Below are 14,161 nucleotides of genomic sequence, written 5' to 3' on the forward strand. Positions count from 1 at the left end.
TCCTGACTGCAACAAAAGGTTCAGTGCAGACACATCTCCTGAACATCGTCCAAAAGTAATCAGCATCAAATTCTCAACCATCACACAGACATCAGAAGGATATTATTCAAATCAGTGTTTCCTTGCAGTGAGGAGGGGGAAAAAAACGGGAAACCTAAAACCTTGGTCTTGAATAGAACTTTAAGTCGAGCTGCTGTGCACTGGAGCGTCGGTCAATTCCAGACACATACACAAGTGAAACTGCGTCGTCGTCGTTTTTTTACTTTTACTTTGTGGGATGTGTGTAAATTAATCTTTAAACCTGTATGTAGGACGGGTGATATGGCAAAAATATAAACCAACAACATGTAACACAATACAGGCTTTTCAAAATTAGTGTTTGAATTTTTTCATTTAAAAAAAAAAGTCTATCATAATAAAGAAAGGGGTTTATTCTGTCAATGTACTTTTTGTTTTATACAATAAAACGTAAGGCACATCATTTTAACCATAACTAAAGTGCTTCAGTGCTGCCTCGACTCTGCTGTGTGTGTTGTACTCCGGTTTCCTTCTACACTACAAAGACATTCAGTGTACAATAAGTGTGAAGGGTATTTCCAAACTGCCTGTAATGTATAATCCGGTGTGTGAGTGTTTTGGTGCTTGTGCCCTGCAATGCGTTGGCACACAGTCCACAGTGTCCACTGCCTTGTGCCCAAAGTCTCTGGCTCCAGCCCCATGTGACCCTATAATACGGCGGTATCTCAGAAAGAAGCCCTTTAATCACATGAGCCAGTTTTAAGAGTTTGAACACACTAACTAAAAGTTTAACACTAAACATTATAGACGTCTGAGAAATACTCTGCATTGATGTGCATTTATCGCGGTTAACCACATGCTGCTTCCCAACTCCAAGTGTCTCCTCCTTCCTCTCTCTCTCACACACACACACACCCAAACAAAGAAAAAATTACGTTTACACATACGAATGTGTAATGAATGCTAATGGAATCAATAAATGTTCATAATCGTTCGTCACTGTGAGGCCCCTCTTTCTCTCTCTTTCTCTCTCTCTCTCAGGGTTCTGCCAGGTTGCTAAGCGTCCCGCTGTGAATGCCTGTATGTCCCGAAGCTTAAGATTTGTGACTGCTTTAAGGGACACAAAAAAAAAAATGCAAAAGAAAGAAAAGCTTTCCCTGTTGAAGTATCAACGCCAAACCTTTATAACAACAGCGGGCTGCAGAAATAATGTATCAGAGAATCCTTACAAATTTAGTGAACTCGTTACACATCGACTGTATTACACGTTATGTACATCACTGTCTGACTGCAGTGGCATGTGATATGGATTATTAATAACAGTTAGGGTTGGACAATATGATGTAAACATATATCATAATGATATTCTACAATAAACGATGTGTATCAGGGTATGATACAGGTGTGTGCACAAACTGCAATACACGTCGCATTTAAAAAAAAGAAAGATAAGAAAAAAGTTTTTTAAATAGTGTTGAATAATTTTTTTATATACATTTTGTTTTTTGATAAACATATACCGCTGAAATTGACAAAAACTAAACTGAGCTAAAATCGTCTAATTGTATTTTTATTAAAAACTATTTTAAATAAAAGAAAAATGTTTAACACTAAAGCGGTTTTTCATTTGTTATTTAAATCAACAATAAAAAAAAAAAAAACACATCACAATATCTCAGATACACAGTACGGTGCGAAAGCCTTGAATCATCCCTTATTTATTCGTATTAAATTCAATTAAACCTCATTTCCCCTCTCGTCTGTTCCAACCATTCGGTATCACCAGTATACGGTACTAATCACCGTCCTGATCATCGGTCATCATCGAGTTGGATGTTTTTAATGCTTGAATGCTTCATACGTCATAGGCGTGTATCTTAAACAAAAAACATGAGACATGAGAGATATGAGAGCTAAAAAAGTCCTGGAGACATATTCCTCAAGATTCAATAAAAAATACAAAAGTCTGGCTCTCTGGGACAAAAAAGATGAAGAAATGAGGGTTAACTCAAAACTTTTGCGCAATACTATACTGTATATATATTGTGACATAATTGATTAGAATATGATAATAAATCATGACATTGCTCAGCCTTAACAACAATCATCTTGTTATTAATAATAATACAATAAGTAAAATCTCACTAAGCCACAGCTGTACATCACAAACCCCTGGAGTTGCTCAGACTCTCCTTAGACAACCATGATGATTAAAACAAATGAGTGTGGATGAGAGACAGACAGGAAGGCCCTAATATATCTAGCACACACTCACACAAACACACACGCAGCATACACACCGGTCTGTGCGGGTCTTTGCTATATAAACATCCAGTGGCTTAAAAAAATTGTTCATCTTGTAAGCCCTAGATAAGAGCAACGGCCAAGTGTAAACCTTAACGGGAGAACTGCACTGGTTTCCTCTTTCACCTGAAATCTCTCATCCTCTCCACAATCTCTCATTCTTATTCACTCCTGTTGTTCTTTTCCTCCCTGTCTCATCCTGCCCTTTTCTGACTGCATTTCTCCTTCTCTGGTCTCTCTGGTGTGTGTGTGTGTGTGTGTGTGTGTTCTCTCTAATCCGTGCCGGTGCTGTATTGAGCAGGTCTCCACGCCTGTGGAGCGGGGCACGCAGTGACACAGGCCTGCACTTAAAACCTGAAGAGAAGACAGCTTCATTAACAGCAGGGGAGAGGTAATGCACACACACACACACACACACACACACAGGCAGACTGTGCATGCTGAGAATCAGCACAAGCCTTGGTTACTGACTAAATGTAACGAGAGAAGTAAAAAAATAAAAAAATACAAACACAGAGTTTAACTCCAGGAGAAAATGGTTTTGAAAAACTATTACGCAAGTTTATCTCAGATTTAAAAGGAAAAAAGATATCAGATCAGTAATGCAAACACCACATACGCTACACTAGGACATGTTTGGTGTATTTTGGTGAACACCACATTACCCCGGTCCTAACAGCAGTGTAACACCAGACAGGTTGATTTATGATCGTGTATCCTCACTGACAAAGCCTGTTTAGGGCTCATAATTAAGACCATAATACTCTGCAACAACCTGATTAACACCCTGAAGTATAAGGAAACTGGGTGGCTGTGGGAACCAGATCCCATGGTGATAAATCAGCAAGTCTGTCTTCCGGTACAAGACCAAACTATTCCAGTTTAAAGCATGAAGTAAATCATAATTAGGCTAATCAGAAAGGAGAGCTCACCTTGGTGTTGAAGCCCTGGGCATTCTGGGACGTTTTGTACAGTTCTGGGTATTTGAGCATGTTTTCTTTTCTGCATGAGCGCTCGAAAATGCCCAGGGTCAAGGGCGGGAGAGCTGTAAAGATCTGAGAATGAATAAAAAGCAAACAAACAAAAAAACACAACATGAACATTTACATGATAAAAAAAAAACCATAACAGTTTTCTACATGTTAAGGTATAAAATGTAGTTATAAATGAATGCACTTATCCCAGTGTTTCACTAGTGCTTAGATACCATCAAGGTAGAAAGTTCTTTAAAATCGACTTTTGATAACAGACGCATCTGTCCGTGGGAACTGTAGACACAATTATTCACCAACACCACTGAAACATTACAGGAACTCAGCTAGTCATTAACGCTCCATCTCCCATACACTCTTGACCTTGCTCCAAGCCAAGGAAGGAGTTCCATGAAGACCAGTGTTTTAGTTGTGAAGCAAGTAGTCCGGCCATGGCTCTGGCACGGAGAAAACTTTGTACCTTGATGGTATACAAGCGCTAGTGTAGTCCTGAGATAAGTTTATCAACGGAATATATAGAAAAATAAAGTGAGTTTTAAACTTTCAGCACTGTGTTCTTTCATTCTGCATAATCAAAAGTCCCGGTTTGACATGAACACCTCATGTACCTAATGTCATTTTCCTTTTTTTTTCCTCTTTTTTTTTTTTTTAAGGACATGTTCATGTAACATTTATGGAAGGATATAACCAGTGTCAAAGATTTGCACACAGAAAAGTCTTTTTGGTCTAGTAATTTTATTAAAAGACTAAATAAATACACAAACTCTTCGGTACAAATTTGCGGGTCTTGTGGACGGGCCGTAATTATAGCTAAACAGTTAAAAAGCGGAATGTGTTGTTCGATAATACATTCAAATGATAACAGGCTGCCGTATACAGGGAATAACACACTACAGACGGTGCTGGTGGACAAAAATAAAACACTTAGTTGTGGGAACAGTAACTCAGTTTCATGTAGTCGGGAATTATTATTCTAACACAGCACACCCCATTGTGTTTTTCTGCCTCACTTAAAATGTCGCCCAGCAAATCTAGATCGAAAGCTAAAGTCGTCTATTATGTTTTGTGAGCTGTGACAAAAAATATCATGCATCACTATCGTCACATCAAAATGAAACAAAAAAAAAAAACAAATCAAAAACCACTAATGCAAAATGCCTCCAATGAGAGCGCTGATGGTTCAGAGGAATAGTTTAAAAATGGTGAATTTCCCTTAAAGAAGTAGATCTTAATAAACACCCGAGCCAGCTCCCTCCTGTCTTCTCTCCTGCTGCACTCCAGTGAGCATGAAACTTTCTGGCTTTGGCTTTATTTGGATACCGTTTCTGTTTCTTGCATATGCAAAAGTTATCTCCCGCTAACATCTGCAGCAATGCCCACAGCTTGTTAGCAGATCTCCTGCATGGTTTTATTGTCATTATTCCCACCTAAGAGTTTTCTAGCTGATGAGGAAAGATGTTTGTCGGGATGGCGATAGGCTCGGCTCAGACTCTTCCTCTGGCGCAGCTGCAGCTCGCTGGCTTTAGCTGTCGGTTCGGACGACGCGCTCCACTGGGTTCTGTTCTCAGAGAGAGACGGCAGCGTCCATTCAGGGGAGGATTCGGACCGCTGCGTCCGACAGACCCCCTCCGAAGCAGTGAATTCCTTCTCGTTCAGATAAAGAGGGAATGCGCTGTGCCAAGTCGTTACCGCCTCACCGCGCTACTGAACCAGAACGGAAAGCTGATGGGAGAGCGCCTTTGAGTTTTTTTTTCCTTCTTTTCTCTCATTGTTACAATAAAAAAAAACTATTCAAATTAATGTCTGTCAACACAAAAGTTTAACTTTTTTTTTTTTTTCCAATCCCATGAAAACAATAAGTAACTCCTATAATATTACATTATACGTAACCACCTACAGTACATATCACACTGCAAGAATTTCCCGATGTAAAACATGGACCGTTACTTAATCTCACATGCTCCCTGTAGTGAACAAAATGTCTGAAAATGTGTGTGTCTGAATTCATCCTGCACCATCCGTTCTAATCCACTGCTGGCCACTTCAAGGCAGCTCTTTCAGGGACACGAGCGGTTGTTGTTGCAGCACATTCAGGACATAGTTCTGGGCACAGGGGGAATATGGACTTGACAAGGGCTCATAAATAACAGGGAGATTTTCAGGATGTCGATGACACGGGGCTGCAGTAAAGGAGCCGCTTGGACTGCCACGGCTAATGAGTTTCTTGCCCCGGCACGACAGGGGAGCTGCTTTAACACATTCTCTCTCACACTAAATTACACACACACACACACACACACACGTGCACTCACCACGTTATAGAGGCCGATGCACCAGCGCTCGAAAAGAATCTGACCAGAGAAGCCGTTCACAAACGCAAACCAGATCTGCAGAGCAGAAGAAACAAACATGTAGATTAGAAGGAGACTGTACACACACACACACACACACACACGCGCTGAAGTCAGAAAAGCAGATTTTGTATACCTGAGCACATAAAATGTATAGTGAAATAATGTGAAAGCAATCCACTGACAAATCTCAAATGACACATTCTTTTGTTCATAATTCCATAAATATATAATGTTATTAACACAGAATGCTGTTTGATATCCCTTTTTTCTAAAGTTTAAATAAAAGGAATACTAATTCATATAATTCATACATGTTAAAATTCCCATGTTTTAATATTCATTTAGCTAGTTAACACAGGTCTCAAAGCTTTCACAAACTGTGCGCGGACATGTGTGTTAATGCTGAAGCAAAAAAACTGCTCAGATAATGCACGTCTTTATACTTTTAACTCCTTCTGTTTCACTCCTTCACCCACTGAGCTGTTTCTGTATTTATGTAAATAAGCTACTGCTGAGACACACCCTTTTAGAGAATAGCAAAGCTAGGCAATAATCTGGGGGAGGGGCTCTTCTTATACGAGGTCACATCAGGGGGAAATCTGATTGGCCAAGGAAAAAGTGAAGGACAAAAAGCAGGAAATGTACAGTATCCCGCCTTAAGTCTGTTTCTACACACCATCTGAACATTTGATTATTTTGCATAATAAGTAGCGTTTAAGTCGGATTAATATGTGGAGAAACATTTTATTTATAAGGGAAAAAACAGGTTTAGTCATATGTAAGTTTTTACATTAATATATGTCTATTATAAATGTAAAAACTTTTTATGAAAAAATGTTAGACATGCACCGATCGACCAGCCAGTGAGTGGAACTGGCTAGTTTTCAGATTGATCAGCCTTGGATATACCTGATTCTGTGTCCCGAATGCACCAGCTACTGAACATAAATGTGTTTTTATGGCGTCACATCATCACAAGTCGCACCTATCGAAAAGCCTCTGATCAGATTTTTTTCTCCAAACTCTGGAATTAGCTAATTAGTTTTAAACCCCAAAACAACATATGCACTTATTAGTCTTGAAACATGCGTGTTAGAAGTTGCACAAACGATCAGGACGAGCTTAAGACTTTGGAGGCAAGGCTGCTGTTTCTTTATAATCCTGAAAGTGTTGCACTTTAAGCTATTTCCACATCCCTTGTGTTAGAAGTGAATTATTTGCCAAGTTTGTTTAGAACTCATGCTGGGTACATGCTGCTCAGTAAAAATTTAGCTTTTTATTTAATTTAACTGCAAGTTAATTGTTAAACTCTTGTACTTGAATGGATTTTGTATCGTTTAAATGCAGCCTTTGTATTTTTATTAAGTGAGAAAGTTATACAGAATTTAATTACTCATGTTCACCGCAATACTCACAGAAGCATATTATTAACTGAATGATGATGAACAGTTATCGTGATATCATATCGAATGGTTTTCTGATGATTCCCATCTCTAATAACAAACACGAAAACCATGCAAAAATTTTACATTGTAGAAAACCCACATATTTATTGTTAAATCTATAAAATGTGCACAAATTGTTATGGCATATTTTCGCCATCTACAGTATGATTATGTTCAAGTTTGTTTTTCAATTGAATTTAATTAAAATAATCTTTAAGCCAACACTTTGGTGTATACTTTGATACTACATTATTTGAAATATAAATCCTGCCGTCAGGAATTAGCCGTTTACACATCGATGTTTAGCATTATAACCCGAGTGAAATTTAAGACATTTCAGGCTGATCCAAATAAAGCAACTTTGAGAACCTGCTTAAATCCCAGAAGATCTCACGCTTTCTTTGATCAAATCATTTTTATTGTCGCTGGGAGCTTTGGGTGGACACGTGAGAGAGAAATGTGTGGTGAGATGACCCCCTGCTCCCAGCACTGCCGCAACACTCTCTATCACTGATAGTGGAGGACACTGGCTTAGACAGAGATTACCATCAAAGCAGCGGAACAGACTGCAGACTCGGACTGGGAACTCGGCGCAAAATTGCTCACGCCAAGCAACCGATCTTCAAATCGGTCCAGCTTTGGTTTCACTGTGTTTATGCAAGAGACCATCAGTCACAAAAAGACACGGATGATTTAAGAAGTGACTTTGCTATTGAAACGAATAATGCTAAAAAAAAAAAAAAAAAAAAAGAGAGAGAAAAAATCATGTGTCTTATGTTTGGACTAAAGCTACAGCATTGGTTCAGCACATCATTAATCAGAAAGACAGCACCATGCCAAGGACGTGATGCCCATGAATAGGGATCGAGGACTGGAAAACAGGTTTCTTTTTGCACTGTAATGGTTCTCACGGCCTGGAGGGAGAGGATAAGAGGAGGATAATCACTGGAGTTCTCCTGCTTGATCTATTTTGTGAGGCTCTAACCAGCCAAGCCTGGAGTAATTTCGCCTTCTTTTTTTTTTGGTATAAAAGAGAAACCACAAATACTTGTCTAATATCAGTGGAACATCTACTCTCGGTCTGGCCTTGGAGAGTTATGGGGCTTAGGGGAGAACCAGGGGTGGGGGATGAGAGGATGTGTAGGATGAGGAGAGTTTTAGAAGAAGGAAAGATAAGGTGTATCTAAACCATATGCCACGGAGGCCATGAGTACCACCTTATACAATAATACAGTATGTCCATTACTAAGAGCAGGTCATTGGCTTCCTGTCCAACACCCTTAGGGACCACAGATAGTGAGGAAGACTTCTGGCTTGGAATATGAAAACATGACTATGCGATCTGCGGGATATTAAATTGTGCAGTATTGATACTGCATTGGCCAGATTTGGCACAGAGGTTATGATGTTGGACTACTGATCGGAAGGTCCCAGGTTCAAACCCCGGCACCACCAAGTTGAGCAGGGCCTTTAACCCACAACTACTCAGATGTATAAGATTAAACTGTAAGTCGCTCTGGATAAGGGTGTCTGCCAAATACTGTACTAGCAAATATAATATATGTGGATGGCACTATGTTTTTTTTTTTTTTAAGTCTAATTTCCGAAGTAAAAGATGCTCAGCTTGGCAGTAAGCGCAGTTTTAGCTGTGGATAAAGTCAAGCACTGCTCCTGCTCTCCCATGTCAGAATAACACCGAGCCTGCATGCCAATACGCTGCTTGTGTGTGTGTGTTAGTGTGTGTGTGGCATGGCTGGAGAGCAGACACCCGGATTGGTGCGTAGGCCCTGAACCAGGCGGACATTTCCCCGCTTCATTTAACTCCATTATGAAAGCATGAATTGCTACAAATTCTCGATTTTGACAGAGCCCCCAAATGAGGCCCCTCAAAGCATCAGCAGCACCCTAACACACACACACACACACACACACACCGGTGCAAGGCAATGTGTGAAAATGTTCCCAAAACAGATGTCTGTTGCCCCTCCCTTTCACACCCCCAGGGTGAGAGACGGAGCGGACCCCCGGACTCCGCCCCTCCCATTCCAACTCCCACCCTGCTCTCCATCAGGTGCATTCTACCGTGATATTGTTTTTAAAAGAAGGCTGCAGCCCCTCAGACCCCTATTCTTTCTCTCTCTTTCTTTCATATACACACACACACAAAAGCCAAATCCTGTTTTCTTCCCATGTAGCAGGAAGGTCGGCCGAGTTCTGTTTCTGTAAACACTTTGTCTTTGCGCTCACGCTAACGCGCATGCTGTAGTGAAAGTCCCGCTCTAGTGCAGTGAGATCTCCCAGCTTACTAAGCCCTCGCTGTACTGTTGTGTTAAATAAAACCATCTCTATTCATAGGCAGCAGTTAAATGCGTTTTTGTCGCTGAGTGTTTTGGCCTGTTGCTCTCTCCGTCTCGCTGGGACTCTCCGGAGAGAGGCACGCATTCATTTCCTCATTAAGGCTGCAGCTTTTCCTCTCCGTTCCTTTCTTCCTCCCGCTCTCATTCAGCTCAGCAATGGGGTGTGGCTGCCCTCTTCCCCCACTGCACATTCTGTAAAAGCAAGTGCCTCCAGTGTGTGTGTGTTTCAAATGAGAATGGGCCAGTGAGACTTAGAAAACTCTAACAAAAAAAAAAAAAAAAAAAAGCCCTAGCAACTCTAAAGTCTGCTGTTCGAAAAAGCTTATTCAAAATGCATGAGAGTCAGAAAGGGGGGAATTAGTTAAAGAGAGAGAAAAGTGGGAGAGAGGAATTTGTCCTCTCCACCCCATCAGGCCCCTGTGCTCCTTAACTGTGTCCTTAAAATGCAGACGGGGCCCACTGCCTTTCTCCCGAACATAAAGAGTCTGAGAGTAAAAAGCGCCCCAACACGACACGACTGAAGGAAAGGGGGTGGTGAATACTTTGGCAGCGTGTAGTGGAGTAGGAACACAGAGAGGCTGAGCAGTAAAGGGTGAGGAGTTGGATAATGAGGGCACCAGGCAGGCTGCTGTGGCCGGGGCCTCCCCCCGTGCGGAGCTCTTTCTGTGCACCGCTCCGCTTCGACCGGCCTTGTGTAATTGCCTCATAAATGCCACTTGTCCATCATCCTGAGTGATGTCTGCTGATGAGCCGTCACCGGTCCTGCTTGACAATTACAGCACAGTGGAACCGGTGGCGGCCAGTGTGTGTGCGTGTGTGTGTGAGAGAGATTAGGCATGGGTTGTTTGTTCTAAGATCTAATTTTGTACGTCTTTATATACCTTCTAACTTGATTTAGAGTTTTATTGCAATGAACTGCAATGTATTCGCACAATACATTTAGCAAGCTAATAAATTATAACGTTTCTTAGTTTTTGTTTATGTGCCCTTTCAATTAAAAATTTTCTCTTGGCCAGGGTGTTAACAAAAATAGATTTCCCCCTAATGTGACCTCATAGAAGAAGAGACCGTCCCACAGCTTGTTGCTATTCTCTGGAAGGGTGTGGCTCAGCAGTAGCCGACACCGACAACGAAACGGTCCATTTGGTGGAGGAGTGAAATGAACAGAGTTTAAGGCATGAAAAATTACATACAATACTGTACATTATCGAAGGGGTATTTAAACTGGAGAATTAACACACACATTGGTGGACGGGTACATCTTCATGCATGCACAGCTGAGAAGAGAAATAACATTAACAAGCATTATGATGTCATTGTTCATAATCAAATTATAGTGTCACATCGTCTAAGATGAACATGGAATAGTTTTGCAACCACACTGCCTTTAAAGTCGATGGAACACCTTTGTTAAGCAACTGTTATGTTCAGATGCTCCAGTCAAACTAGCAGCAAAAATGTATGGAGTCTTTTACTGACAAAACTCTCTAGAACATGGACATTTCATTCAGTTATGTTGATAAAGGGCCAGGAAAAGATTCAGCCTGATTAAAACTACACTGCAATGACCGTTTACATGAACCACAAATAAAATTAGCATGAAAATGCCATTTTGAGAGATGACATCACAGCACCACTCAGCGCTTTAGATCAAGTAGTTGTGATAAATGATGCATTTTATTTAGCATGAGTGAATCAAAGCCCTTTTAACACCCAAAACCAAGTGGTGGTTTGCTTAAAGACGCACCACACACACACTCAGTTGCTTCTACAAGGTTAAAATTCACATTAACATCCTCATTCTTGTTCTTCCAGGTTACAGCCTGGGAAATGAGATTTAAAAAAAAAAAGAAAAAAGGCACACACAGTCAAAGGTAAACCTATTAGTGCGACAAATGTATCTCTTTGGCCGGCCCCCTGGGAAGCAAGTGTCTTGGATGTCAGGCCCTTACAAAGCTGAGGTGTTTGATACAGCGGGAGGCAGAGAAACGAAGCAGGCAGCCTCTATTATAATGACAAACCCCCTGCAGCAGGCCGGGGGATTCATTTTCCAGCCACAACAAAAGGTGCGCTGAGAACAGCACCAGGACCTAGCAAAAAGCTGGGCCCTTTTTCAGCTCTGCTTCGGGTTAAAAACAGGCTTCAAAACTTAAAAAGAGGCCAGAAATATGCAGTTTTCTTAGGGCGGAAAATTTATGTGGTTGTTGTAGTTGCAGAGCTTGTGTTTAAAAAAAAAAAAAAAAAAAAAAAAGACTAAGAAATGCTAAACTGATGAGAAAGTGTGTAATGTGACCGACCCTGTTCAAAACCCTCCAGCTAATACAAAGGCCTGAGCAGGGTCCTACAAGTTAGATTGTGTAAGGTACAGAGCATGACACCTGATTTCCCATGTTCTTACAGGAAAATAATCAACAACGAAGTGCTGGGATAAACAGTGCATTTAAAAAAATTGGAATGTCATAGATTTATTTTTTTTATTATTTAATTCAAAATGTGAAACCCGTATACTCTAGATTTATTTAATGTCAAGTGTAACATTTTAAGACTTTTTAAAAAAAAATCAGATTAGTACAGCATGCAGCAAAAATCCAGTATCTCAAAAATATTATATTATTTCATTTTGAGTTTGAGTATGTATGAACCGTATAGGAATTTAAAAACAGTGTATCTCTTGGGCCAGTTTAGCACACACAACCACAGTAATGGGGAAGACTGGTGACTTAACAGTTGTCCAGAAAATGATTATTGACACCCTCCACAAGCCACAGAAGGTCTTCGCTGAAAGAGCTGGCTGTTCACAAAGTGCTCTATCAAAGCATATTCATGGGAAGTTGAAATGTTCAGGAAAATTGTGGTAGGAAAGAGTGCACAAGCAACAGGGATGACCACTTCAATGAGGAGAGTGGGATGGGAGAGCTTCACAATGAGTGGAGTTAATGCATCAAGGGACACCACGCACAGAACTTTTCAAGAAATGGTCAACAACTGTTGCATTCCTTGTATCAAGCCACTTCCGAGACAATGTCAGAAGTGTCTTACTTGCACTTGAAAATCAAGTCCGGAGAAAGGGAGGAGATGCGAGGAGATGCTTGAAAACAATTGTAAAGTTTCCACAGTCCAAAGTCAAGAGCTGTCTACTACAGTAGGTGACTTAGAAACACTTCATATTTCCGCCTGCTGAAAAGCTTTATGGAGATACTGATTTCTTATTCCAGCACCTGCCTACAGTGCCAAAACTACCACTAACTGGTTTTCTGACCATGTTATTACTATGCTTGATCGGCCAGCCATCTTGCCTGACCTGAGCCCATTATTGAATCTATGGAATACAGTATTGTCGGGAAGAGGATGAAAAACACCCGCCCCAACAATACAGATGAGCTGAAGGCTGCTATCAAAGCAACCTGGTCTTAAATAACGCCTCAGCTGTGCCACATGCTTTAAAAATTCTTTTTAGACAGAAGAGGTTTCTCTTGGCAACCCCGTACTCGTTCAGTCTTCTGCTAATTGTGCTGTCATGGACTTTAACATTTAACATACTTAGTGAGGCCTGTAGGCTCTGAGATGTAGCACTGCACGTCCTGACCTTGGGGTGAATACTGGGACGTCCACTTCTGTAAAGATTGGCAACTAGTGAATACCTTTCACCAAATAATCTCTCTGATTGTTAAACTACATATTGTTGTAATAATGCCAGTTTTTCTCTGGAATCTATGAGAAGAGTATGAAGTATAAAAAAGATCTCGCTCTTCATAAAATGTTCATAAACATGCATATATGTGCGTTCTCCAGATACAAAGAACAAGACAGCACCAGATGACCGCATAATAATTACAACTCCACTATCTAGAACATATCAAAAGCAGACACAGGCAGGATTTAATGCAAAGATATTATCAGCAGGTATCTAAAACGGATTCATTTCTGAGCTCATGCCTTCAGGATCCAAGCCAGCTCTGTAATAAAGAGACAGGAATCTGTAGAACATTTCTGAGCTTTAGCAATACACACAGAATACACACCGAGAACGAGGGGGAAAGTTCACAGTTCAAGTGGCACAGAAGGGCAAGACAGCTGGAAAAAGGATTGCTTGTAGAAAATATGGCACCCTTCGTCTCAAACCACTGATGTTTTACTGACAGAAGATAGATATGTGGCATCTGGCCTGTTCTGGGATCGATCAGCTTTAAGACCAGTTTGATGTTTGACTATCAGTGAGGAACTCCAGAGCTTTCACTGTGGTTTTTAAAGCCTTTACATCCGAAGAAGTGTCCAACTTAGACATAGTTAGGGAGGAGCCTCCCTCTGTTTGAGATAAACACCCTTATGAGCTGCATAGGTTGTTGTGGCTTTGCTTAGCATTATCCACATAGCCTCAGAAACTTTTGGAAGCAATGCTATACTAAAAAAGATTTAACAGGCTTAACCTTTAACATAGCTTGCTAAGCACAGATAATGTACTGTTTAAAGGCAAACAACAAGTCCAACTCTAGATGGGCCAAAACTTTTTAACTCGCAATTGTCATTCTGATTTGATATGTTTTTTCTGCAAGGAAGCATCATCACAATGTGTATGCTTGAGAGAATAGACTGTTTTTAAGTATGCTGAGGGTTTTCATACAACTCACCCCTACTATACTGCAGTGCAAGTCCTTGGTCTGGTGTGTGTGTGTATATATATATATATATAT

At 40.7% G+C, this 14,161-nt stretch overlaps 1 protein-coding gene across 3 annotated transcripts in view; it reads right to left on the minus strand.

The window, feature by feature from the left end:
- atp8a1 (ATPase phospholipid transporting 8A1) overlaps positions 1 to 14,161 on the minus strand; it is a 140,153-nt gene that overhangs the window by 20,740 nt on the left and 105,252 nt on the right. For all 3 annotated transcript variants that reach the window (XM_053505565.1, XM_053505567.1, XM_053505566.1), the window contains 2 exons: positions 5,627 to 5,701; positions 3,255 to 3,377 (listed from right to left, as the gene is read on the minus strand). In XM_053505565.1, the coding sequence (XP_053361540.1) occupies positions 3,255 to 3,377; positions 5,627 to 5,701 (198 nt within the window). The remainder of the gene's footprint in view (positions 1 to 3,254; positions 3,378 to 5,626; positions 5,702 to 14,161) is intronic.

This window comes from Clarias gariepinus, chromosome 10, assembly GCF_024256425.1.
Source record: "Clarias gariepinus isolate MV-2021 ecotype Netherlands chromosome 10, CGAR_prim_01v2, whole genome shotgun sequence".
In the NCBI taxonomy this organism is placed as follows: Eukaryota; Metazoa; Chordata; class Actinopteri; order Siluriformes; family Clariidae; genus Clarias; species Clarias gariepinus.